The following is a 26,362-nucleotide window of genomic DNA, read 5'->3' on the forward strand; positions in this document are numbered from 1 at the left end:
TATTTTACACAGAGAGAGAGAGTGATCACAAGTAGGCAAAGAGGTAGGCAGAGAGACAGGGGGAAGCAGGATCCCCACTGAGCAGAGACCCCGATGTGGGGCTCGATCCCAGGACCCCGAGATCATGACCTGAACCGAAGGCAGAGGCTTAACCCACTGAGCCACCCAGGCAGCCCCACACTCCCGCTCTTAAAAAAAACAAGAAAAAAAAACTTGGTTTTGGTGAAATACTGAGATAGGCCAGGAAAGATTTGGATAAACTAATCCTGACATCCTTTAGCAACAAAACCCCTTTCTTCCCACTAGAAGGAGCAGTGTTCTTGCTTCTGGCCCAGCCTCCCTCCCCCAAAAGTTGCTCCTCCCCCAACTCAAAAAGGAAAAAAATCATACCTGTAACTATTTTCGTTTTTGTTTTGTTTTGCTTGCCTTTAAATTACACAAATCTCAAAAAACATACAAACCAACAAAACTATCTGGGCAGAAAGTTTGGGGAGACTAGTTCTTGAGTATAGCCTTGGTGTGATTTAAAGTTAGGGGAGGAAGCAGGGAAAATCTTACTAGGACAGCATATTTTAAAAAGTCACAAGTCCTCATGTCTTGGATTAGCTGAGACTCAGAGACTCCCAGGCCACACCACAGCACTAAGAGGAAGATGCAACATCAGCAGAGAAGCATACAAAGGCACAACTGCGAGGAACTGGGAATACCAGTCTGCCCTCCAGATAACACATTTGAAGGGAGGGTCCAACCACCGCACCACTGGACAGAAATCAGAACCACAGGAAATCCTCACTCACTCTGCTGGGCAATAAGTTTTTAAAAAATCTACACCTAAATAGATATCGCTCTGTTCAAAGTTAAGACCAGAGGGGGGAAAAGTCAGCAGGGAGACTAGTAAAACAAAACAAAGGAAACAGTAAAATAAGAGAAAGGAAAAAAGTATTCCTGAGACTCAAAAGCTTCAAACCCATCTGAATAATTTTTTCTAGAGCTAGAAAAAAATTATAGGAAACTGATAGGCATTTTAAGTGGAACTGAAGATGTGCATGTATAGAAGTAGAAAAACAGAAGAAAAAAGATGAGCAAATTTTTGATAATTGTGGAAGATGGGTGATGGGTATTTGCACATGTTTTATCATTTTTTCTAACATTATCCATTTATTTGTCAGAGGGAGAGAGGCAGAGAGAAGGCAAAAGCAGGGGGAGCGGCAGGCAGAGGGAGAAGCAGGCTCTCCACTGAGCAGGGAGCCCAATGCGGCACCCTATCCCAGGACCCCGCGATTATGACCTGAACAGAAGGCAGACGCTTAACCCATTGAGCCATCCAGCGTCCCCTTTGTATTTTCTTTTTTGTTTTGTTTTGTTTTAAATTTATTAGAGATCATAAATTCTGTAAAACTACCAAACAATACTATATCCGCAAAAATACTAATTTCACTTCAATAAATGAGTTATATGAGTAAGAAAACATGGTTTTGAAAAATCCCATTTATAAGAGTAAGAAGGAGCATAGTGGAATAATCTAATTTAGGTACTAAGAGCAACTCAGACAAAAATGATAAAACTTATGAAGAGAAATAATGGAACCCTAAAACACATGGAGACATACCCATGAATAAGACTAAAATGCAGTCGGGACGCCTGGGTGGCTCACTTGGTTAAGCCACTGCCTTCGGGTCAGGTCATGATCCCAGGGTCCTGGGATCAAGTCCCACATCGGGCTCCTTGGTCAGTGTGAGCCAGCTTCTTTCTCTGCCTCTGCCTGCCGCTCTGCCTGCTTGTGGTCTCCCTCTCTCTCTTTCTCCTTCTGACAAATAAATAAATAAAGTCTTAAAAAAAAAAAAAAAAGACTAAAACACAGTGACAAGGACAATGCTTTCCAAGTTCATATATGGATTTTATCCAATACCTAAGGTAGTACCATGTGAATGGGTATAGGTTAAAATTTCTCATTCATATATTTCCTTGCCATAGCATTTCTTTTCAGTTCTTGAGCCTTATGTACTAACTTTATTTTTTAAATTTTTTGTTTTATGATGTTTTGGCATCTTTTGGGGGGCTTGCTGGCTGGGGAGAGTCTGCCCTTCAGGACTAAGTAATTGCTAAGTCAGTGAACAACTTTCTGACGGGTTCCCCCTCTCCTATAGAAAACAACCAATCCCAAGCCCATGCCCCCAGACCAAGTCCTGTGTCTAGCTCTCACACACAAAGCCAGGATTTTCCCTGCCCTAAATCAACCTATGGCCAGATACCAGACAAGCAGGGGCGGCCCTATGCCCTAACGCCCACCCGATTTCCCCATACTGTGTGCCCTTCCTGGCTTTTCTGGGCCTTGCCTTTCCTTAGAAAGCAGAATAAAAGCCTGTGCCTTCCCTTGCTCCTTTCTGTCTCCTAGCACTGGGGCCTCCCCCTGTGGCCCTACATGGCATGGCAGGCCTGTAACTTTTTTTTTTTTTAATGTTCAGTTAGCCACGTATAGTACATCATTAGTGTTTGATGTAGTGATCAACGATTCACTTCTAATGTCATCGTTCTTTCAAGGGCATTGGCCTCTCCGTATTTTCGCTCAGTCATTTATATAAATTAAGAGCTGGGCACACACCATCTCATTTTTCTGCATTCTTTGGTCATGATGTCTAGCTGCTTCGTTTTCTTTTAATGTCTAGTTTTTGTGTCAGAAGCAGCTGGTACTGCCAAAAATGTTGATTTCCAATGTCACAGCTTTGTGAGCATATGACCCTTTCCCCACCGCACCTGTGTGGGTTCGAGCACCTCCTTCCACACAGGTGCGTGTGCTCATTTGCTGACGCAAAGGACAGAGGCTTCGGGAGCCCGCAGTCCCTCGTTCACTCCACAGTGTCTTCCTGACCACTCTGCATGTGCGAGGCAGTGTGTTCACTTCAGGGGTGTGGTACAAAGGCATCTGAGACCTGATACCAGCCCTTAAAAGTGTCACAATGCAGGTGGGTGAGGAAAGCATTTTTAAATTGTACTAAGTGTGAATTGAAGTTGTGGGGTCGGTTCTTTTGCTTTCACTTCCGTCTGAGGGGCCTCCCAGAGAGCAGTTCCACAGCCTTAAGGCTGATGCTGAAGCCCTAGCTGTCAAAGTGCCTATTTCTTTTTCCAGAAGAAGGAAAAAGAGTTATTTAAATGAGAAGCAGGTGTACTCTGATACTGGGCAAAAGAAAACCGTGTATCTGAATAAAATCAAAATGGACTATAAAACTCTCTAGGCAATTAAATAAGTGAGGAAAAGGCAAAAAGGAAAAGATGAAAAGGCACTGGTGGCAGCTACGCGCACGTGCACGCACGGTTCTGGAGGCCGGTGGACCAGACAAGAGGATGAGGGAGAGCGGACAGAGATGGGGAAGGCTGTTCCCGGCAGGGGACTAATGACAGACTTCACAGTGGCTAACTGAGCATTAAAAAAGGAGAGAGAAAAAAGTTACAGGCCTGCCATGCCACGTAGGGCCGCAGGGGAGGCCCCAATGTCAGTCCGGAGACAAGGGAGCAAGGGGAAGAGGCAATGCCAAAATACGGTAACGTTTTTACCTTGGCCTCTGATGGCTCACACACCTCGCAACCATACACCTCTCACCAGAAGCTTCTCTTCGCTTTCACTACAACCATGATGTTGAGAAGAAGCGGACAGGACGCGAAGGACTCCAACCCCGCTTTCTCACAGGGTCCTCAGCAAACTCATGTTTTCAGGTTGCCTGCTTTTCTGCCTGCTTTTCTGACACTTCACCCGGCGTGTCATTAAGTTTTCTCCTTATTGGTAATCACGAAAGTACTACAGTATCTAAACGAGGTTTTAATAAGTAAAGATGTGGCTATTTTCGTAGACTTAAAAGCCATGGGTCTGGCTGTTACTCCTGTTCATTTTTCTATAGGGTTGTTTGAATTTTTACTGATTCTTTTTTTTTTAAAGATTTTATTTATTTATTTGACAGACAGAGATCACAAGTAGGCAGAGAGACAGCAGAGAGAGAGGAGGAAGCAGGCTCCCTGCTGAGCAGAGAGCCCAATGCGGGGCTCCATCCCAGGACCCTGAGATCATGACCTGGGCTGAAGGCAGAGGCTTTAACCCACTGAGCCACCCAGGCACCCCAACTGATTCATTTTCTAAGACAACACTTAGTTAATCTGTGAGCCCATTCATTAAAATGATGTTTAACCCATTAAAAGGACAGTTTCAGAGTCAGGTGGATCTGCATTTTAATTCCCAGCTCTGGGTATTGGGTAATCATCTCTAAAACAGGGAAGAAAATAACACTTCCTCGCTCATAGCAATACACGCAGAGATGCTATGAGTATGAATGAGAAAAGTAGCAGTGTACCTGGTCTTTAATTATAGGTGACATTTGATGTTTCCTGTCATCATTATTATTAGAAATGAATACAGTAATGGGGCGCCTGGGTGGCTCAGTCAGTTAAGAGGCCCAATCTTGGTTTCAACTCAGATCATTGTCTCAGGGTCCTGGGATCCAGCCCTGCCTAGGGCTCTGCGCTCGGTGGGGAGTCTGCTTCAGAATCTCTCTCTCCTGCTTCCTCTACCCCACACCAAAATAAATAAAAAATCTTTAAAAACGACAACAGTAACATAGTAATGAAAGATTATATTGCTATAGCATTCTTAAATGTTCTAAGTATTTTAACATCGTTTATAATCTTCATAACGATACTGTAAGGTAGGTAGGACTTGCTGAAATAATGCCTCACATATTCCTTCTAAACTAAAAGAGTAAATCAAGTTGCAGGTGAGGTTTTTAGGTCAGACAGGAGAGAAGTCAAAGCCCAGGTAGATGAGGTCTAGGAGCTAATTCAGATCACACCTTGTAAGTGATGAAAAAACCCAATGCACAAGGCTAACCCTGAATGGACAGGGGTTTGTGTAGTGTAGCCCAGATTTTCTTGAGCAATAGTACAAGCAGTATGGAAACTCCAAGTCCCTACTCCCTACCCCAAAGTTTTCTGCAAATTCCTAGAAGACATACATTCTCATGGTCACTTCTTCCTCCAGTGAATTGGTACACAGCACAGTATGTGGACCATCGAGGCATCAAACATGTGTTCTGCAATAAGGATATTGCTTTGACCCTGATAGAAATTTACTTCTGATACAATTTCTAAAATAAAACACTCAATACTCTTGCAAGACATAGTAGACATTATTGAAAATCTGTGTTGGACAAAAGAATGAACTACATTGTGAAAATGCAAAAAAAAAAAAATCTTCAAATTGTACATGGACACCCTTGTCCGTTTTTGGGTCAGTCCACAATTAGGAATTCTTTTCACTGGCTACTATATTCATGGCCCCCCAGATGCCATCCACACTCCATTTTGCCACCTCTTTTCTCATCTATCCCTCTGATCTCTCCTTTTTCCAAGTCCCTTCCTGGATTAGTTCTACGAACTTCAAATTCTTATTCTGTTTTGCAGAACAATTTAGCTCCCCTCCGTCTCTTGCCCCAAAACTTGGGCTTACGTCTACACTGACCAATCTACTGCATGCTCAGAGCAAAACATTTTCATGTAACTAATGTTCTCAGAAGATTTCTTTGTGTGTTGGCCTCATTCTCTCAGTTGTGGTTATACAACACATTTTTTTCCCCTCCATTGCATCATCATTCAAAATTTCATAGAGTATCAACATACTTGTCTCCAAGTCCATCTGTAGTGCTCAAATGCTAACTGAGTCAGTGAACACATATTCTGGAGAAGAAGGATGACAGCTCCAGATTACAGCACTCTCCAGGCTGAAAACAAAATCTGAGATCCCCAGACTATGTCTACTCACTAAAGAAGCCTACCCAGCTAATTTCATCAAAGAATGAAGAACAGGAAGAAGACAACCCCAGCAGAATGAAAAAACACACACTACCTATGCAATGTTGTTTTATTTCTTTTTTAATCTATTTTTCTGATCAGAATAGGTATTCATTGCCAAAAAACACACATCATAAATCGGGGCGCCTGGGTGGCTCAGTGGGTTAAGCCGCTGCCTTCGGCTCAGGTCATGATCTCAGGGTCCTGGGATCGAGTCCCGCATCGGGCTCTCTGCTCAGCAGGGAGCCTGCTTCCTTCTCTCTCTCTCTCTCTCTGCCTGCCTCTCAGTGTACTTGTAATTTCTGTCAAATAAATAAATAAAATCTTTAAAAAAAAAACACACACACACATCATAAAAATGTATAATGTAATCACTGATAATAATATGGCAAACACACAATTTTCCAAGCAAAATTGGAATGAAACTGTAATAACCACTGCACTGTTTTTAATTAAAATGTAGAAATACATCTTAACTTACACATCTTAACTTAAAGGTTAAATGTTTTTATGATGTTTGTGCTTTGAGGGGAAGACTTAAACTACAAAGAATATTCTACTACAATTACTCCTTTAAGCTTGAAGCGTTATATCCAGATTATATCCAGACACACGCCGACTATATCATCATCACTGAGCTAAGGACACTTCTTTAATGAGCTGTATTAGCCCGGGAAAACAATCCAGACCATTAAGGCATGGTAAAAGACCCACATGCATTGTCATTTCTTTGAATCTCTTAAATAGATCTCATTTGCTGCAACCTAGCTGAAACTAGGATCTACAATTGAGATGTAAGCCTTTTGTCAAATCCTCCCCTTCTGCAGTGCCTGGGTGGCTCGACTCTTGATTTCAGCTCAGGTCATGACCTCAGGAGCCCTGAGTGGAGCTCTATGCTCCACGCAGAGCCTGCTGTCCCTCTCTCTCTGCTCCTTTCCCTACTTGCGTGTTCTCTCTCTCAAATAAAATCTTTTTAAAAAAAATCCTCCCCTTCCTCATATGTACTGTTGTCTAAGTTGGATAGACACCTAGTTCACTGATTTTCAATCTTTCTTCCCTTGTTATAAGGCTATAAATAGCATCTAAAGAGGTCTTTGTAAGAAACAAGTTTTGCTATATATTATTTTTTAACTGTATAATTTCTATTATTATCTAATTTCCACTACAACTCATTCTTTGACCTTTGAAGTATTTTAATGTATCTCCCTTACTTTATAAATGTATCACACTAGGGAATTGTTTTGGCTATCTTTATTCTTATGAAATTTTTATTTTAATGCCATGGTCAGAAAAGGTGATCTGGGGGTGCCTGGGTTGCTCAATTAGGCATCCAACTCTTGATTCCAGCTCAGGTCTGGATCTGAGTCATGAGTTCAAGCCCCACGTTGGAGCCTACTTAAAATAAAAAAGAAAGAAAAAGTGATCTGTATGAGATCAGTAAGTTCAAGCCCAGCATGGAGCCTATTTAAAAAAGAAAGAAAAAGAGGGATGCCTGTGTGGCTCAGTGGGTTAGGGCCTCTGCCTTCGGCTTGGGTCTCGATCCCAGGGTTCTGGGATCAAGTCCTGCATCAAGCTCTCCACTCAGTGAAGGGAGCCTGCTTCCTCCTCTCTCTCTGCCTGCCTCTCTGCCTACTTGTGATGAAAAAATAAAAAATTTTTTAAAAATTAAAAAAAGAAAAAGATAAAGATAAGGTAATATGTATGATAACCATTCTTTCGTATTTATTAAGGCTTTTTGTAGTCTATACAGGTCAGGTGTCTTCTTGAAAAGAATGTGTATTCCCCAATTGCTGGATTCAAAGTTCTACATATATCTACTAAATCAAGCTTATTAATTATATTGTTTAAATCTTCTATGTCATTATTAACTTTTGTCTAATTGAACTATCCATCTCTGAAAGACACCTGAAATTTTCCATACTTTCTTGTAGAATTCTGTCAATTTTTGTTTTAGAAATTTTGAGGCTGTGATTAACAGGTACATACACATTCAGGATTGTTAAATTATTAGTGAATTTTTTATATTTTATCACATAATGACTCTCTTTAACAATGCTTTTTGCCTTAAAGTCTACTTTGAATGATATAAATGTAGATGGACCAGCTTTCTTTTGGTTTGTACTATATTATATTTTTCTGTTCCTTTACTTTCATCCTTTCTATACTCTTATATTTTAGGATTATCTGTTATGCAATATATAGCTACATTTTGTGTTAGTTCATCTAAGAATCTCTCTATTTTAACCAATGAGTTTAACTCAGTTATCCTCTGAGTGATCAGTGCTCTACCTGGATTTACTTGTACCATCTCATTTGGGACAATTTACCATACATTTCTTCCTTTTCCCTCCTATTCTTTAGTTAGTGAATTATCCTTGGGCACCTGGATAATTCCTAAGAGAATACAAAACATTGGTTACCAATCACAGTTTTAATATACCTTTAACTTTATACATTATAGACTAACTATTGATTAACATGTTTAATAGAACGTCCCTATGCCCTTGGGTGATGTGTTTTCTAAGGTACTCTGTACATCAGCTCTGTCACCTGCCTTCTGGTTTTCTGTCTGTAAGGAAATAGAAACTTATTGCTGTGGTTAAAGACTAACTAATCTAACTAAAGTAATTAATATGGATGATCAAAACTATAGTAGATGTAGGAGATGCAATAAAAGAATATATAAATTTGAAAACAAATGGATATTATTTGTCTATGTATCAAAGGAATTTCTATAGTTTACTAAGGTAGAAAATTCAGTAAGATACATGTATTTGCCTAACATGCTAGGGCTAATTACATTTTAAAGCTAAAGGCAAAAGTTTGAAATCTATTACCCATTTGTGTATTTGCATATGTATAACCATATACGTAAGAAGACATATTAGTACTAAAGATTAAGATGGATCTTTAAATCTGGTTTTTGTGCCTCTGTCACTCTCTTGAATCAGTCTTATCTCACTACCTTTTTAAAAAAGATTTTATTTATTTGAGAGAGAGAGAGAAAGTGAGCAGAAGCAGGGAGGGGTAGAGAAGCAGACACACCACTGAGCCGGGAGCCTGACCCAGGGGTCCATTCCAGGACACTGGGATCACAACCCAAGCGGAAGGCAGATGCCCAACTGACTGAGTCACCCAGGCACCCCTATTTTTTTTTTTTTTTAAAGATTGTATTTATTTATTTGACAGAGAGAGAACACAAGCCAGGGTAGCAGGAGAGGAAGAAGCAGGCTTCCGGGAACATGACCTCAGCCAAAGGCAGATGCTTTTTTTTTTTTTTTTTAAGATTTATTCATTTGACAGACAGAGATCACAAGTAGGCAGAGAGGCAGGCAGAGAGAGAGGAGGAAGCAGGCTCCCTGTCGAGCAGAGAGCCCGATGTGGGGCTTGATCCCAGGATCCTGAGATCATGACCTGAGCTGAAGGCAGAGGCTTTAACCCACTGAGCCACCCAGGTGCCCCAAGGCAGACGCTTAACTGACTAAGCCACCCAGGCACCCCCTTACCTCACTTCCAAAAAAAGCTTTCTGTTTTATAAACGTTATGTCATCACTCTAAAGCAAGATGTTTCCTTGTATTTAAATATCCTTGATTATGCCTACATATAATAGCCAATTTTCTCTGACAATTTTCATTTCTTAAATACAAGGTTTACATTCAGAATAACAAACTTGTTAAGATGCTTTTTAGGGACACCCTGGGTGGTTCAGTTAGTTAAGCATCCGACTCAGGTCATGATCTCAGGGTCATGGGATCCAGCCCTGCTTTGGGCTCAGTGCCGGGTGTGGAGCCTGCTTAAGGTAGTCTCTCTTTCTGTCTCTCTCTCATTTGCTCTTCCTCTGCCCCTCCCCTGCTTGTGCCCATGAGTACTGTGGCTCTCACTCTCTCTAAAGTAAATAATCTTTAAAAAGTCGGGGGGAGCCCTTTTATACCCAAATGTTTTGGGGAGTATCCCAGGTGGCTATAATTTTCCTACTTTGTGAAAGAAGAAATACTAAAACCAATTAGGCATGTTTGGTATTCCTCATATCCTGATTAGCTCAAACTCTGTATGAGCTGAACTTAAAATGTCCCAGAGCTCTTCCCAAGGGGTATACATGTTTGACAGGCCTTTCCTTTTTTAATAAACTTTGTTACAATAATCTCTAACTTTGGGCCTTCCTAACTATGCTAAACTGTTTGTATTGTAAATCAAAGACAGGATTGTGTTTTAGTGATGCTTACTTTTAAAAGTAGTAATCAGATAAGTTCATTATCTTCTAAAATATTACTGCATTGTCTGCTTCCTTTATAATTATTAAATGCTATTCCAATGTAAATCTAGCTGCCTTACTTCCCCTCCCTGATAAAGAATAATTTTGATATTGTTCAAAAGCTCTTAATCTCTAACTACCACCAAGTCCTGGTGTAACTGATACTATCCTGCACAACCCTGATATATTACCATTTGATGATGACTCATAACTTAAAAAGAATCAAGGTACACTTTGTGCTAAACATGTTGTAACTTCTGAAATATTGTTTTGGAATCTTTTGCAATCACCATCCCATTCTTGCTAAAGAATTAAGGATTCAAGTCCATACTGTCTATGGATAAGGATTTAGTACTGCTTGAGATTTCAGCATTGATTGTGCAATCAGGAGTGTTCTGGGGCAGCTGCCTGGCTCAGTTAGTAGAATATCAGCTCTTGAACTCAAGAGTTGTGACTTTGATCAAGCCCCAAATTAGGCATGGAGCCTACTTAAAAAAAAAAAAAAAAAAAAAAAATTCTAACCTTAGGCAATGCAAACAAAAACTGAAATTATTTTCCTGTTGACAACACCCAAAGAAAGTTTCCATTACTAAAGTTCACTCTAAAGTTAACACCATAAACCTTACTATCATACAAAGAGCCCTTTCCAGCATTTCCTGTGTATTTTAAAGGCTATTGTTCAGATTTCTATATAAGGACTATCTCTAATGTAACACTGCCTTCAACGAAGGTGAGAGGGTGGGTAAGGGGAAAGGCATTTGCTTTGTCAAGGCTGTTTTGTACCGCTTGGTAATTCCAAAACTACCTCCAGGCTGCTATTATTTGAGCTGAAGAAAATATAATAATAACCCAAACTGGGGCACCTGGGTGGCTCAGTGGGTTAAGGCCCCTGCCTTCAGCTCAGATCATGATCTCAGGGTCCTGGGATCGAGTCCCGCATCGGGCTCTGCTCAGTGGGGAGCCTGCTTCCTCCTCTCTCTGCCTGCCTTTCTGCCTACCTGTGATCTCTGTCAAATAAATAAATTAATTAAAAATAATAATAATAACCCAAATTACAGAGACAAAATTAGTTTAAACTGTACAAAAATATTAGTCAAAGAAATTTTTACCCAGGAGGCTCAACAAGTGGTAAAATTTTATTTTAATTATAATCTAGAAAACAAGATCATTTTAACATTAACAAATGGATTTTTTTATCAAGTCTTAATTTAAATTCTAGTTAATTAACATATACAGTAAAATTGGTCTCAGAAGTAGAATTTAGTGATTCACCACAAGTGCCATCCTTAATACCCACCACCCGTTAATTTAGCTATCCAAATTATAACCCTTTAAGTACTTTTATCTTTGTTTAAGATTTTATTTATTTGAGAGAGAGAGAGAGACCAAAAAAAGCGAGAGAGAGTGCACCAGTGGGAGGGAGGAGCAAGGAAGTGGGAGAAGGCGACTCCCCACTGAGCAGAGAGCCTGACATGGGGCTTGTCCCAGAACCTTGAGATCATGACCTGAGCCGAAGGCAGATGCTTAAGTGACTGAGCCACTCAGGTGCCGCAATCCTTAAAAGTACTTTTATTTATTTATTTTTAAAGATTTTATTTATTTGACAGAGAGAGATCACAAGTAGGCAGAGAGACAGGCAGAGAGAGAGAAGGAAGTAGGCCCCCTGCTGAGCAGAGAGCCCGATGTGGTGCTCGATCCCAGCACCCCGGGATCAGGACCTGAGCCGAAGGCAGAGGCTCAACCCACTGAGCCACCCAGGTACCCAGTACTTTTAAATAATAGTTCTGAACTTTCGTGCTTAGACTGAAACTTTCCTTAGTTCTAAGTTTTATGCCAAGGCCTAATGACACTCAATTTACTTTTTTTTTTTAATGTTCTATTAGTCACCATACAGTACATCACTAGTTTTTGATGTAGTGTCCCATGATTCATTGTTTGCATATAACACCCAGTGCTCCATGCAGTCTGTGCCCTCCTTAATACCCAACACAGGTCTAACCTACCCCCACAATTTACATTTTTAAAAATCTCCATAAACTCTCATATGAAGTTGTTATACAAAGACCCCATGAGGCTGGGCTTGACTCATCCTCTAACAGATTCCATAGTATGTTCTAATTGTTACGTTAAAAAAAAAAAAATCTCATACACATAGTCTGTATGCCCAACCTAAAAGCTGTTTTTCTGAAAGGCTTATCATCAGACATTTTTGTGCCTCCCTCACCCCGGCCACCCGCATGATATACAACTAGGACACTAGATTTATTAGAAGAGATACCAGTAAAAGTCAGCCTTGGAACCACACTGTAAGTGACCACCTGAAGTACTGTTAACCTCACAGAGAGTTCTCAAGCTGCAGGCAGGCCACAGCCATGGATACATTCTACCCAGGGTCACGTAGGGATATCCAGACCCACTGCAGATGGACCCTGACATCCAGCTATAAGGACTCTGGAGAACAGACAACTTTCCTAAACAGACGTCTACGGCCCAAGATTCTCTGGATTGAGAGCACCAGGTGCAGGGATACCTTCTCCGAAGATTCTCACCCCCGATCTGACTACTGACTTGTACTTAAACTTCCATCTCATTTTGTTCATAGTCTGTGTCTGAAAATTCTGCCAGGATCTGAATTCTCTGTGGGTTGGTTTCCGTTTGATCTGTGCTGACAAGTCTTGTTCGGGGTGTTTCCTGTAGGTATTGTGATTTTTTGCTGGAAGGTCACATTCATTAGAACTTTGTGGGAATTTTCAAGGCTTGGAGAAAACTTCCTCCAGAGAAAATTTGTTTACTTCCTACCAGGGACCTGGGACACCACCAACCCAGGTAAATGTTAAATTAGCAGCATGTATCCTTTTTATAAACATGCGGATAGTATGAACTCAGGCCACAAACTGGCATAAGGACTTGGCCTCTTAGCCACATGCTCTCAGAGATGCTCTTTCCTCCAATCAGAACCACGGCAAGTCAGACAAGTTTCTCCTCTCTCTGCTTTTGAAGGTAAAAACTATTTTTCTAACTCACCCCCCTCTGAGGGTAAAACTCTTCAGGGTTCCTAGTTTTAGGGAGTTTCCAAATTAAACTCCAATTGGAGCCTAGAGCTTTGCTCCTGACCTCTATGTTACCTTCTTAAATCTAGAGCTCTAGGCCACCTGAGATGAGAAAATGATCTCAGGGCAAATGATTTACCTCCTTATGCATGCATATTTTGTTCTGGCTTGAGAGCATTTCCTGGAGCAAGATGACTCATGTTTTAAAAGGTGCTTTGGATTTAACATTCCTAGATGCATTGCAGCAAAATAATTTCTAAAAATTTAGTCTGTCATATTGCCAAAAATCTTTTTTTTTTCAAGATTTTTAAAAAATTTTATTTATTTGGGGCGCCTGGGTGGCTCAGTGGGTTAAGCCGCTGCCTTTGGCTCAGGTCATGATCTCAGCGTCCTGGGATCGAGTCCCGCATCGGGCTCTCTGCTCAGCAGGGAGCCTGCTTCCCTTCCTCTCTCTCTGCCTGCCTCTCCGTCTGCTTGTGATTTCTCTCTGTCAAATAAATAAATAAAATCTTTAAAAAAAAAAAAATTTTTATTTATTTGACAGATAGAGATCACAAGTAGGCAGAGAGGCAGGCAGAAAGAGAGGAGGAAGCACGACCCAAGCTGAAGGCAGAGGCTTTAACCCACTGAGCCACCCAGGTACCCCCCAAAATAGAAATCTTAAAATTCTATCTCTTCCTGGATATCTTATAAATTCAAAGCTTTGGTAGTGACCCATCCCTTCACTGTCATTATCTAATTTTCCTCCAAAAAGGAATGACCACTTCCCATCCATCTATTCACAACAAAGAAATTGAACATATACTCCTTCCTCTCTTGATCTTCACACCCCAGTATAGCTCTTATTGATTCTAAGTTCTAAACATCTCTTAAATTTGTTTTCTTTTTCATTCTGGCAACTACTGCCTTTCATCATCTTTTCTGTGTTGCTGAAATAATCTAACATTTCCATGCTTACCTCCCTCAAATGTATACCTGACACAGCTGCCAGCATAACCTATTTAAAATAAACATGCCCAGGGCACCTGGGTGGCTGAGTGGGTTAAGGCTCTGCCTTTGGCTCAGATCATGATCTCAGGGTCCTGGGATAGAGCCCCGCATCGGGCTCTCTGCTAGGCAGGAAACCTGCTTCCCTTCCTCTCTCTCTGCCTGCCTCTCTGCCTACTTGTGATCCCTGTCTGTCAAATAAATAAATAAAATCTTTAATAAATAAGTAAATGAAATAAAATAAACATAACCATGTCATTTGCACACTTAACCATCTTCAGTAACTCCCCACTGCCATCAAGACCATTTCAGTTACTTATCATGGCTTGGAAGGTCCTTTATCATCAGTTCCCCCGTGCTGTAGTCACACCAAATGATGCGCCCTCTTCTGCTTCCTTGGCCACCTGTCAGCTCCTTTACCTTTCAGATACCAGGTCAAGACTCCTCCAGGAAACTTGCAAGCAAATTCTAACTGCACCTCTCGTTAGATCACTGCTGTGCTGACCTATTACTGCACTTACCAGTGTACTGCCAGATACAGTATATAACTTAGCTGTTGTCCCAATGGAACCATGAATTCCTTTTAAGGGCAGAGGACTTCTCTCTTTACTCACAGTACCTGTCACAGTGCCAATTACATGAAGTACTTACTATCTGTCAGATGAAAGAATGTTTTTTCATTTCTGCACCTTTAAAATTGAGTCCTACTTTCTGCTGCCACTAGAGTTCAGGCCCCTTCTTCCTTTATCCTCCTCCATGTCCTTCTGCTCTAGGTTACCAACCTTCCTCATGTCACCTAAATCCTCTCTAAAGCACAGTTCTAATCATGTATTACTTAGCCTCAGAAACCTACTGCTGTTAGCGCCCGCCTCATGTCCCCTGCTGCCTCAGCAGCTCACAGCAACCCAGTGATTTCCCACAGTGACAGCTCCGTACTGCCCTTGTTACAAAAACAACTGGGACCTAGAGCAGGCAGTACCCAACCAGCCTCCACTCGAACTTCTCAGTCCCCATCTAATGAAGCTTACTAGCATTAGACAGCTTTCCAGAACCAACTGTGGTCCAATGGTGCCGGCGACAGCTATAGGATCCCCATATTACCCAGTCCCTGCCCTCCCCATTTCAACTACATGGAAAACTCCACTTTACAGCAGTGGTCTCCTGGGGGCTGGGCGGGGGTGGGGGGAGAGAGAAACGATTCGAGGGGGGATCATTGTCTATAGAGAACTTTAAGCCAATAATAAAACTGACGAAAGGTCAGTCTGCTTTTTATCTTCGTCACAAGCCAACAATCCAAAACAATGTCAGTCTTACTACTATTTTATTAGTAATTTAATTACATATGTTACTGTATTTCTCCCTGCCAAAGCACACTGGCCCACCACCACCACTCCTGGGTGAGCCACTGCTATTCCGGCATCACCCCCTTGGGAGCCGCTAACCACCCCGAAACAGAAATAATCACCTTTTCCTGAACACTTAATATCCACCTAAGTCTCCGACAAGGCCATAAGCACATTAAGGGGAGCTTATCTTTAGCCCCTACTACAGACATTCATGAACACACTTACCCTCCTAGCCAGCTCCCCTTCAATAGTCTGCCTCAGCTGCCCAGTAAGGTCTTCTGTGAGGGAAACACGCCAAGTCCCAGTTCCTCTACGCTGCTAGGAGAAACAAACCATCATGCCTTACACTCACCCTCAGATCAAACTAACTGCATCCAGAATGTAATTTAAATTCCAAAGGCTGGCATTTACAGAACATCAAAATCTGGACCTTCTAATTCCTACTACAGTTGACCCTTAATGTGGGGGGTTAGGGGAACCGACACCTCACACAGTCAAAAGTCGATGAGATGCCCCCAAAACTGAACTACTAATAGCCTACTAATGATGGAAAGCCCTACTGATAACATAATTAACATATATTTTTATGTTATATGATTTATATATTATATTCTTTAAACTAGAGAAAAAATATTAAGAAAATCACAAAGAAAAAAATACATTTATAGTACTGTAGTAACAACAAAAAAACAAAATCCACATTTATAAGTGGACCAGAGCAACTGTGTTGCTCAAGGGTCAAATGTATTTAATCTTTATACTCTTCTCATACCAAACTACTCATACTCAGTATATTTTTGCCTATTACACATAAGTATTTTTTGTATTACAGTACTTTGTAATTTACCTAACTGCTTAGTCCTAGAAAGAAATTTAAACAGTCCTGTTTTATTGGTGTATATGCAACAGACACCAAGTTCTCCTGAATTAAAAGTAGGGACAGTTAATACAGAAAAGAGAATACATTTTTATTATATAGAATTTTATTTAAAAAAAAAAAAAAAACTTTATTCTCATAGAATACATTTTCACATTAGAGATTCCTACAATGGGAAAATAACAATTTATTACTTACAGTTTTATTTTTGTAGACAGATTTTAGGACAAGTAAAATAAACACATTTGAGGATTAATTCTTGGTTTAGAATCTACATTACTTTAATACATCTATGAGGGGACCTCTTCCCTACATGGAACTTCTCTATACAGAAGCTCTGTAGGCTCTTCTTTCCAGGATTTAAAAATTAATAATATAAAATATCAGAATTCCCTAATTTTAAAGTTTCCCTTGGACATGTAACCCTCAATAACTGGTATTGAATGAACAGAGAGGGAGATTTTCAAAAATTAAACACTAATTTTCTGCAAAGTCTTTACTTACGAATTAACAGGCTTTCCCTTTCTCCATCGTTCCAGGACAAAAGACAAGTATTGTCAGGTATTGATAGTAATAAAGCTGAATTCCCTTTAAGAATTTGATATGCTAACAGGCAAAAGCTCATACATAATGGTTAGTTATGCTATGAGTTTTGTGAGAAGCTGGAAGAAAACCCCACAAACTCAGAACAAGAAACCCAGTCTCCAAATTTCTGGAATACAATTCCTCTTGAACCTTTTTATCAAAGACTAATTTCTAAAAATAACCAGGTGATTAGAAGAGGTTTGTCTCACCAATGGACTTATCTGATATTTCCTCCTTATCGTGAGCTGAATGGCATGACAGAGCAGAGGCAAAGAGGTGTACAATCAATTCTCAAGGTATTAAGTCAAAAAGGTCAGAGCTTCCACAGCATGGCAACAGCTTTGCAGATGCCCACGTCATGATAGTTGAAATAACAAAGCCCAGCAAAGGTTAGAGCCGAGAGTGCCAAAACGCCTGCTTTGACAGCTTTCTGCAAAGCATCCCCTCGAACGTAGTCAGTAACCACTTGTCCAAGGCCCCTAAAAAAAAAAAACACAAAAAAACAGTGCAAAAGAAAAATCACAAGTCAGAAGACTATATGGCTAACCTGACTGCAAAAAACTGTCAGGTTCGACATACAACTCATAGTAACAGGAATCATAAACCAAAATGAAGGAACCAAGAGTCTCCTAATAATACAATAAAGACCTCTCTATTCTTTAGATTTAATTTTCCAGTTATTTGTATCAAAGATAGCAGTTAATTACCATTCTATTTACAAAATCTTGGGGTTTGGGTTTGGTTTTTTTTTTAACTAAAACAAGCGCTCAAGCGGCACCTGGGTAGCTCAGTCAGTGCGGCCTGTGACTCCTGAGTTCAGGATCATGAGTCTGAGCCCCAGATTGGGTGTAGAGATTACTAAAAAAAATAAATAAACTTTAAAACAAATGCTCTATAGAGTCTTTCATTAATTCAAAAAAAAAATCTGTGAAGCAGATATTGTGTATGAAAACCTGTTATAGAAGTTGAAAGAACAGCAAAGACAGCATCCCTGCCCTTATGGAACAGATTCTAGTGAAGGAGGGGGAAAAAGGGTTATGTTTTAAGTAGGGAGTAATCTAAGTAAGTAGTGACCTTATTTTATTATTAATAATAGCTTTATGAGATGTAATTCACATGCCATGGAATTAACCCTTTTAAACGATCTCTAAAGCCAGTGTGGGGCTCAAAATCACAACCCTGAGATCAGGAGTCACACACTCCTCTGACTGAGCCAGCTGGTTGCCCACAATTAACCCTTTCAAAGTGGCTTTTATTTTTATTTTTTAAAGATTTTATTTATTTATTTGACAGAGAGAGATCACAAGTAGGCAGAGAGGCAGGCAGAGAGAGAGAGAGAGGAGGAAGCAGACTCCCTGCTGAGCAGAGAGCCTGACGTGGGACTCGATCCCAGGACCCTGAGATCATGACCTGAGCCCAAGGCGGCAGCTTAACCCACTGAGCCACCCAGGCGCCCCAAAGTGGCTTTTAGTATAAGCATGAAGTTGCACAACATCATCACTATTTAGTTCCAGAACATTTCATCACTCCCAAAAAGAAACCCCCTATCCATTATTCCCTTACTCAACTAGTTTTCTGTCTCTACAGACTTGCCTTCTCAACAGTTTAGAGAAATCATACAACATGTGGCCTTTTGTGTCAAGTTTCTTTCATTTCACATCTTCAAGGTTCACCCATGTTGTAGCAGGTATCAGTACTTCAACCTTTTGTGTGGCCAAATAATATTCCTTTGTAAGAATATGCTGTATTTTCTTAAGCTATTTATCAGCTGATAGACATTTGGATTGTTTCTACTTTTTGGTTATTATAACTATTCATCAGGAGACAGACATCTGGATTGTTTTCACTTTCTGGCTATTATAAACACTATGAATATTACTATGCAAATTCTCGTGTGAAGACATATATGTTCAATGCTGAGGGGTATACACCTAAAAGTGCAATCACTGAGTCATACATACCTCTAACTTTTTGTTAGAACTGCCTAATTTTTCCAAAGTGGCTGTAACTTCTTACATTCCCACAAGAGACATATGAGGACTCCAACTTCTCAATATTCTTGAAACAATGTGTTATTGTCCCTATTTTTGATGACAGACATCCTAATGAGTGTGAAGTAGTATCTCATTTTGGTTTGGGTTTGGGGGTTTTTGTTTGTTTTAGGGAGGGAGGGCGAGAGACTCTCAAATAGGTTCCATGCCCAGCGCAGAGCCAGACTCAGGGCTGAACACCACAACCCCAAGATCATAACCTGGGCCCAAATCAAGAGTTGGATGTTTAACCATATGAGCCATCTAGGCACCCACTGATTTGCATTTCTATAATAACAAATGACGTTGTGCATTTTTTCTTGTGCTTATGAGCCATTTGTGAATCTTTAGATAAATGTAATTTTACCTTTAAAAAGTCACTGGCTATAGTATGGTAAATGGACAGTGCAGGAAGAAGGGGGGTGCAAAAACAAACAGAAAACCACTCAGGAGGCAAATAAAGTGCCTTGGCAAGTACTGGCTTAACCTAGCTGGTGAGAGGGGAGATGGTGTGAAGTGACAACTGAGGCAAGTTATGTTTTTAGGAAAGAGCTAACAGAGCTGATGGACTAGATGTGAGATAAGACAAAAAGAAGTATCTAGAATAACTCAGAGGATTTTTTGGCTTGAGCAACTAGATTTTACGGAGTTAGGGAAGAATAGGAAAGGAAGTGGCTTTGAGGAAAAATCAAGTGAGATATGGGGGAAAGACTGATTCTGGGCCATGTTAAATTTGGGAGGATGATCAGACATCCAAGTGGATTGTGTTAGTTACACAAATGGAAATACAGGTCTGTAGATCAGGGAAAGAGGTCAGATATGAGCTCACCTCAGGAAATTAAGGGAAATTAAGAAAGCGAGACTGAGCCCAGGCAGAGCTTTATTATTCAGAGGTCAGACAAGAGGAGAAGCAGGCATGAAGGACTGAGAAGGTACAGCTAGTGGGGCAGAGGAAAGTAGCATCAAGGAAGTCAAATGAAAATTATTTAAGGAAGGAATGATCAATTAAGTTGAATGCTGCTTAGAGTTCAATTAACAGGAGGACGGAGGACAGCTGGATTTGGAAAAATAAAGGTTTTGGGGGGGACTTTGGTAAGAATGACTTCAGTTATGTAGTTGGGATGAAAGTCCAATTAATGTGGGTTAAGAGAGACTGGATGCTGAGGAATTATAGAAAATTACAGGCAACTTTTTCAAGTCATGATGTGTGTGTGCGTATGTGTGTGACAGAGAGGGAGAGAGAGAGAGAGAGAGAAAGGGAGGGAGGGAGGGAGGGAGAAAAAAGGGAGAATTAGTAAGGTTAAGTGGAGGAGTATAAAATTAATGAAAAATAACAATACATTACTTTATTTTTTTTTTTTTAAGATTTTATTTATTTATTTGTCAGAGAGAGAGAGCGAGCGAGAGCGAGCATAGGCAGACAGAGTGGAAGGCAGAATCAGAGGGAGAAGCAGGCTCCCCGCAGAGCAAGAAGCCAGATGTGGGACTCGATCCCAGGACGCTGGGATCATGACCTGAGCCGAAGGCAGCTGCTCAACCAACCAAGCCACCCAGGCGTCCCAACAATACATTACTTTAAAATGACGTCTTATTCTGACTTTTCATTGATTTAGATGGATCTCCTGCCAAGAACTACGTATTAGAGAAATCTCACTATACTTGTGATCTACACATGCAACAGGAATCCTTTACTTTGAAAGGTCTACCTGGTTAAAGGGTAATTCTCCAAGCCACCCTAGAAAAGTAGGTAAGCAAAAGCCCCTTTAACACTAGCTACAAAATCTTCTGACAAAGTCACTTAACCTCCCTGGGGTTCAGTTTCCACACCTGTAAAGTACAGGGTTGGTTAAGACATTCCCATGTCCTTTCAGCTCTAGCAATACAAAAATGCTTCCCTCACCCACAATATCATAACATCCTTGTAAAACAACATAAAATGAATCACTGAAAGAACAACTGTTACTCGCAAACTTTTCAGAAGGTTCATTAACTTAGAAAAATCTAACAAACTACAGTGAATAAAATAAACAGAAACTAGAAATTCATTCATTCAATAAATATTTACTTAGTGCTATGTGTCAGGTATTGTTCTAGGGACTAACGAAACATGAGCAAACAAAAAGTCAAAAATCTCTTCTTTGAGGGACGCCTGGGTGGCTCAGTTGGTTGAGCAGCTGCCTTCGGCTCAGGTCATGATCCCAGCTTCCTAGGATCGAGTCCCACATCGGGCTCCTTGCTCGGCAGGGAGCCTGCTTCTCCCGCTGCCTCTGCCTGCCATTCTGTCTGCCTGTGCTCCCTCTCTCTCCCTCTCTGATAAATAAATAAAATCTTTAAAAAAAAAAATCTCTTCTTTGAGAAAGGGCAAGACTGCACTGTAGTGTCTAAGGACAAGTGGGTGATAAAACTACGATGAAATGCAAAGAAGTGATTAGTATAAAAATCAGGATAATGGTTCCTGGTAGGAGGACGCTGAGCAGTTATGACTGAGGCAGAACACAAGGAAGAAGCTTCTGCAGTTCTAGTTCTTGACCTGGGCAGTGTTATCCTTGTAATAATTCATTAAGCCATGGATTTCAGTCTCGGACTTCTTTGTATCTGTGCTTTCATTCTAACGAAGGGAGACAAGGAGTATAGAAAATAATAAATACATTATATAGTATATCAGAAGGTAATAAGCAATACTGAGAAAAATAAAATCGGGGAGAGAGATAAGGAATGCTGGGAAGGACACCGCAATTGAAATAAGTGGTTACAGGGGCACCTGGGTGGCTCAATGGGTTAAGCTGATGCCTTCGGCTCAGGTCATGATCTCAGGGTCCTGGGATCAAGTTCCGCATCGGGCTCCCTGCTCAGCAGGGAGCTTGATTCCCTCTTTCTCTCTGCCTGCCTCTCTGTCTACTTGTGATCTCTCTCTGTCAAATAAATAAATAAAATCTTTAAAAAAAAAAAAAAAGAAAGAAGTGGTTACAGAAGGCTTCATTGAGAAGGTGACATTTCAGATGTGAAGGAAATGAGGAATAAGCCAAACGTGTAATTAGAAAAAGAGGCCAGAAGCAAGAGTAAAAGTAAAGTTCTGAGGCCGGGCATGTCCCTGGCATGTCTAAGAATAATCAAAGCCTGTGAAAATGTAGAAGAGAGTAGCTGGAGAATGAGGGAAGAAACAGGCCAAATTATGTTGGGTCTGTAGACCACTTTAAGAATTCTTAGTTTGAGGGAGGTTAAGAGACTACAAAATATTTTGAGGAGGATGTTTCACCTGACTTAATACTTTAACAGGATCCCTGGGGCTGCTGCGTCAGGAAGACAGGAGGACCAGTTAGGGCACTACTATGGGAATCAAAGATGATGACCAGGTTTGGGGCATGAACAGTTAGAAGAATGGAAATGCCATTAACACAGATGAGCCCGAGTGCTGGAGAAGGAGATTTGGGGGAGAGCAAGAACTTAGTTTTATAACGTTATATTCAAAACGCCTATTAGCCACGGAAGTGAAGATACTGAATAGGCAGGTGGACACATAAACCAGGCATATAAATACCTTACATGTGTTTTAAAGTTATCTATAGGTCTGAATATCTCAACTTCTCCTTCATATGCAGTAATGAGACAAGCTCATAGCTAATAACTGACAGACAACATTGACACTGAAGGAACTGCTGTACTTGCCAGTGACTGTGGAGAGTGAGGGCCGCAGCCAGGGAGTAGTCCATCGCAGAGCCAGGATTCAAATAAGCAGCTGGAATTAGGCCCAGGAGCAAAACACTGACAACCCTCTCACCAGTCCAGTGGAGAGATGCAGCCTTAGAACCAGCTGCGGAAAGGAGGAACCAGACTAGTAAGAGTTGAACCAAAGAATCACACATCTCTCATGTCATATTCAATATTTGCTACAAAATAACCCAGCTGACAGGACAGCAAACAGCATGCATATAAGACTTAGCTCTGAGCATAAAGAGAATAAGATAAAGAAGATATTTGAGAAAGATGCTACCTCCCTTCTTTGAAATTCCTTAACACAGGGTGCCTTGGTGCCTACACAGACTGATTAGAACACTGACTCACTTTGTCTACAGACAAAAAGATACTTCTGCAAAGTACCTTTGCAGAATCACCAATCTCGAACTTTAGTACAATGGACAGATACCTTATGAATACATGTTAATACCACCTGAGAAATTCCTTACAAAATTACTTGTATTTATACCTCTAATATTTAGAATTAGAAGTAAGGTAATAAAAAAAATCCTTCGAGGGGCGCCTGGGTGGCTCAGTGGGTTAAGCCTCTGCCTTCAGCTCAGGTCATGATCCTAGGGTCCTGGGATCAAGCCCCGCATCAGGCTTTCTGCTCTGCAGGGAGCCTGCTTCCTCCTCTCTCTGCCTGCCTCTCTGCCTACTTGTGATCTCTATCTGTCAAATAAATAAATAAAACCTATAAAAAAAAAAAAAAAATCCTTCGAAAGCAAAATTAAGCCAGCCAATTCGAAAAGTTCTGATACAAACTTTTAGGATTATGATCCTCCTTCTGTCCCATTACTTATAAAGAGCCCAAAACAAATATGGAACACGAGAACTTCTTTTAAATAAGTGAAAAATAAAATGGGCATTACACATTTCTTGGGGAGCCTCTATCCTTTTTTGGTTACAGACCCCTTTGGGACTCCAATGGAAGGATGGAGATATTCTCCAGAAAAATGCACATGGACACACACAGTAAAAACTATGTTTACAGGGGCGCCTGGGTGGCTCAGTGGGTTAAGCCGCTGCCTTCGGCTCGGGTCATGATCTCAGGTCCTGGGATCGAGCCCCACATCGGGCTCTCTGCTCTGCGGGGAGCCTGCTTCCTCCTCTCTGCCAGCCTCTGTGCCTACTTGTGATCTCTGTCTGTCAAATAAATAAATAAAATCTTTAAAAAAAAAAAAAACTATGTTTACAACTTCTGGGCCTTTCCTTCAGTACACATACCCCAAAGTAATTTACTCCACTCTGCTAAATTTAACTGAACTTAGCAAAGGAATGGAGAAAGAAACAAAATCTTTTCAAAGATAAAAAATTCTAAAAAGCAGAAAAATTATGCTTGCCTAATTTCTCATAACTTAGATGCAACTAAATATAAGTTGTTGACTCAAGCATCAAGAGAAGTCTTTATCTCTGCAAAATACAGATCTTTCCAGAGTTTAAAACTGGAAATTAAGAGTTAACTCATTATTCACCTACAAATTTGCTAAAATTCTGACTCCCCAAAAATGCTATGTAATTTTAATATTGACCTAAATAAAAATAAGCCAGTCAATTACAGCTACAAATATGTATGACTTTTTACATTATCTACTATTCCAAAATATTTGGAATATTGGGTCCTCTCCATCAGCTCAAAAAGTAAGATTACCTATATTGTACAGACTCTTTCTACAGAGCTACTTTCTTTAAAAAAAAAAATTTGAAATTTTAACAGGCTTAGATCAGACGGTTCTCTATGAGTATAAATGGCATCATTCAACCAGGCTGGTATTGTCTAATAAAGGTGCAGGCTAGGGAGGTCTTCATCTGACAGAGCTGGACATAAGAGTTCTGTTCCACACATAGGAAATCCTGCCAAAGGCATGAAAATTTGCCCAGATGAAGAGGGCGAGAGCCCAAAAAGCAACAGCAATGAAAAAAAAACATACAATAGTGGTTGGGTGACAGGTGAATATGCTGTGTTCTACACCATCCTGGGGCAGGCTGGTCCTGAAGAAATGCTGAGACCTGAACAGGTCTGACCACGGGAATTCGGACAAACAGAGCTGAGGAAAGAGACATTAGGGAGGTCATAAACACTTCTCCTTTAACAGGCCTTTCCTTTTTTTTTTTTTAATTAACATATAATGTATTATTACCCCCAGGGGTCTGTGAATCATCAGGCTTACACAATTCACAGCACTCACCATAGCACATACCCTCCCCAATGTCCATAACCCAACCACCCTCTCCCAAACCCCCTCCCCCAAGCAACCCTCATTTTGTTTTGTGAGATCAAGAGTCTCTTATGGTTTATCTCCCTCCAGATCCCATCTTGTTTCATTTTTTCCTTCCTTACCCCCCAAACCCCCGACTTTGCCTCTCAAATTCCTCCTATCAGGGAGATCATATTGATAATTGTCTTTCTCTGATTGACTTAGTTAGCTCAGCATAATAACCTCTAGTTCCATCCACATTGTTGCAAATGGCAAGACTTCTTTTGATGGCTGCATTATATATATTGCCATATATATATATATATATATCTCACATCATCTTTATCCATTCATCTTAACAGGCCTTTCTAATAACCATAAGCAAACTACTAGGGCCCAAACAGGGGATGACATCTCATCTGCAAAATGAAAATAGTATCTCCCTAGGGTGCTATGAGGTCACACTAAGTTGCCCCCCAAAGATTAAAAAAATCAATGAACCACTTAAGTAAAAGGACTACACTTTTACTAATTTTATAAAGTATATTAAAGGGCGCCTGGGTGGCTCAGTGGGTTAAAGCCCCTGCCTTTGGCTCAGGTCATGATCCCAGGGTCCTGGGATCGAGCCCACATCAGGCTCTTTGCTCTTTGCTCTGCTTCCCTTCCTTTGTCTCTGCCTGCCTCCCTGCCTACTTGTGACCTCTGTCAAATAAATAAAAATCTATTTAAAAAGAAAGTATACTATAGCTCCTTCCTCTTTTCATGTGTTCATCTATTCATCCAACGAACATTCACTACATATTAGAGTATGCTCTAGACTGGAGCAGGAGATAAAAAGACAGACTTTGTCCTCAAGGAATTCAGTCTAGGTTGGGAAGAACATCTATTACCATCTTCCTTTTCAAGATCAGTTTCTGGACATGTACTTTTTTGGGGGAGTGGGGAGGGCAGAGGGAGGAGAGAAAGAATCTTAAACAGGTTCCGCACCCAGCACAAGCCCAACATGGGGCTGGATCTCCTATCCCTGAGATCATGACTCAAGCCAAAATCAAGAGTTGGACACTTAGATGACTGAGCCACTCGGACACCCCTCTTGAACTCATCCTTTTCCATCCCCCTTTAGATTCTATCTCTTGGTTAAAAAATAGACCTAAGTTCACACAACTTCACCACTTACTAGCTGTGAGGTGATGAGCAATTAAGTTAAACAGGCTCTCTAAGCCTCAATGTCTTCATCTGCAAGATGAAAATAGTAGCACTTACTTCATAATACTTTGTTGAAAATTAAAATATTTGGGGTGCCTGGGTGGCTCAGTGGGTTAAGCCTCTGCCTTCAGCTCAGGTCATGATCTCAGAGTCCTGGGATTGAGCCCCACATTGGGCTCTCTGCTCAGTACGGAGCCTGCTTCCTCCTCTCTCTCTCTGCCTGCCTCTGCCTACTTGTGATCTCTCTCTCTGTCCAATAAATA

At 40.7% G+C, this 26,362-nt stretch overlaps 1 protein-coding gene and 1 long non-coding RNA gene across 3 annotated transcripts in view; both read right to left on the reverse strand.

The window, feature by feature from the left end:
- LOC132028290 (uncharacterized) overlaps nucleotides 1–15,890 on the reverse strand; it is a 59,962-nt gene extending 44,072 nt beyond the window's left edge. Inside the window, exon 1 of the long non-coding RNA XR_009407393.1 lies at nucleotides 15,694–15,890. This is a non-coding gene — a long non-coding RNA (uncharacterized LOC132028290). The remainder of the gene's footprint in view (nucleotides 1–15,693) is intronic.
- A 622-nt stretch (nucleotides 15,891–16,512) lies between these two features.
- Nucleotides 16,513–26,362, reverse strand: part of SDHD (succinate dehydrogenase complex subunit D) — a 12,190-nt gene continuing 2,340 nt past the window's right edge. Inside the window, exons 2-4 of one of the 2 annotated variants that reach the window (XM_059417318.1) lie at nucleotides 24,627–24,743; nucleotides 22,627–22,771; nucleotides 16,513–17,409 (exon numbers count right to left, since the gene is read on the reverse strand). In XM_059417318.1, coding sequence (XP_059273301.1) covers nucleotides 17,244–17,409; nucleotides 22,627–22,771; nucleotides 24,627–24,743 — 428 coding nt within the window. In that variant the 3' untranslated portion in view covers nucleotides 16,513–17,243. The remainder of the gene's footprint in view (nucleotides 17,410–22,626; nucleotides 22,772–24,626; nucleotides 24,744–26,362) is intronic. The other variant, XM_059417325.1, reaches the window with a different exon arrangement.

This window comes from Mustela nigripes, chromosome 1 (assembly GCF_022355385.1).
Source record: "Mustela nigripes isolate SB6536 chromosome 1, MUSNIG.SB6536, whole genome shotgun sequence".
Classification (NCBI taxonomy): domain Eukaryota; kingdom Metazoa; phylum Chordata; class Mammalia; order Carnivora; family Mustelidae; genus Mustela; species Mustela nigripes.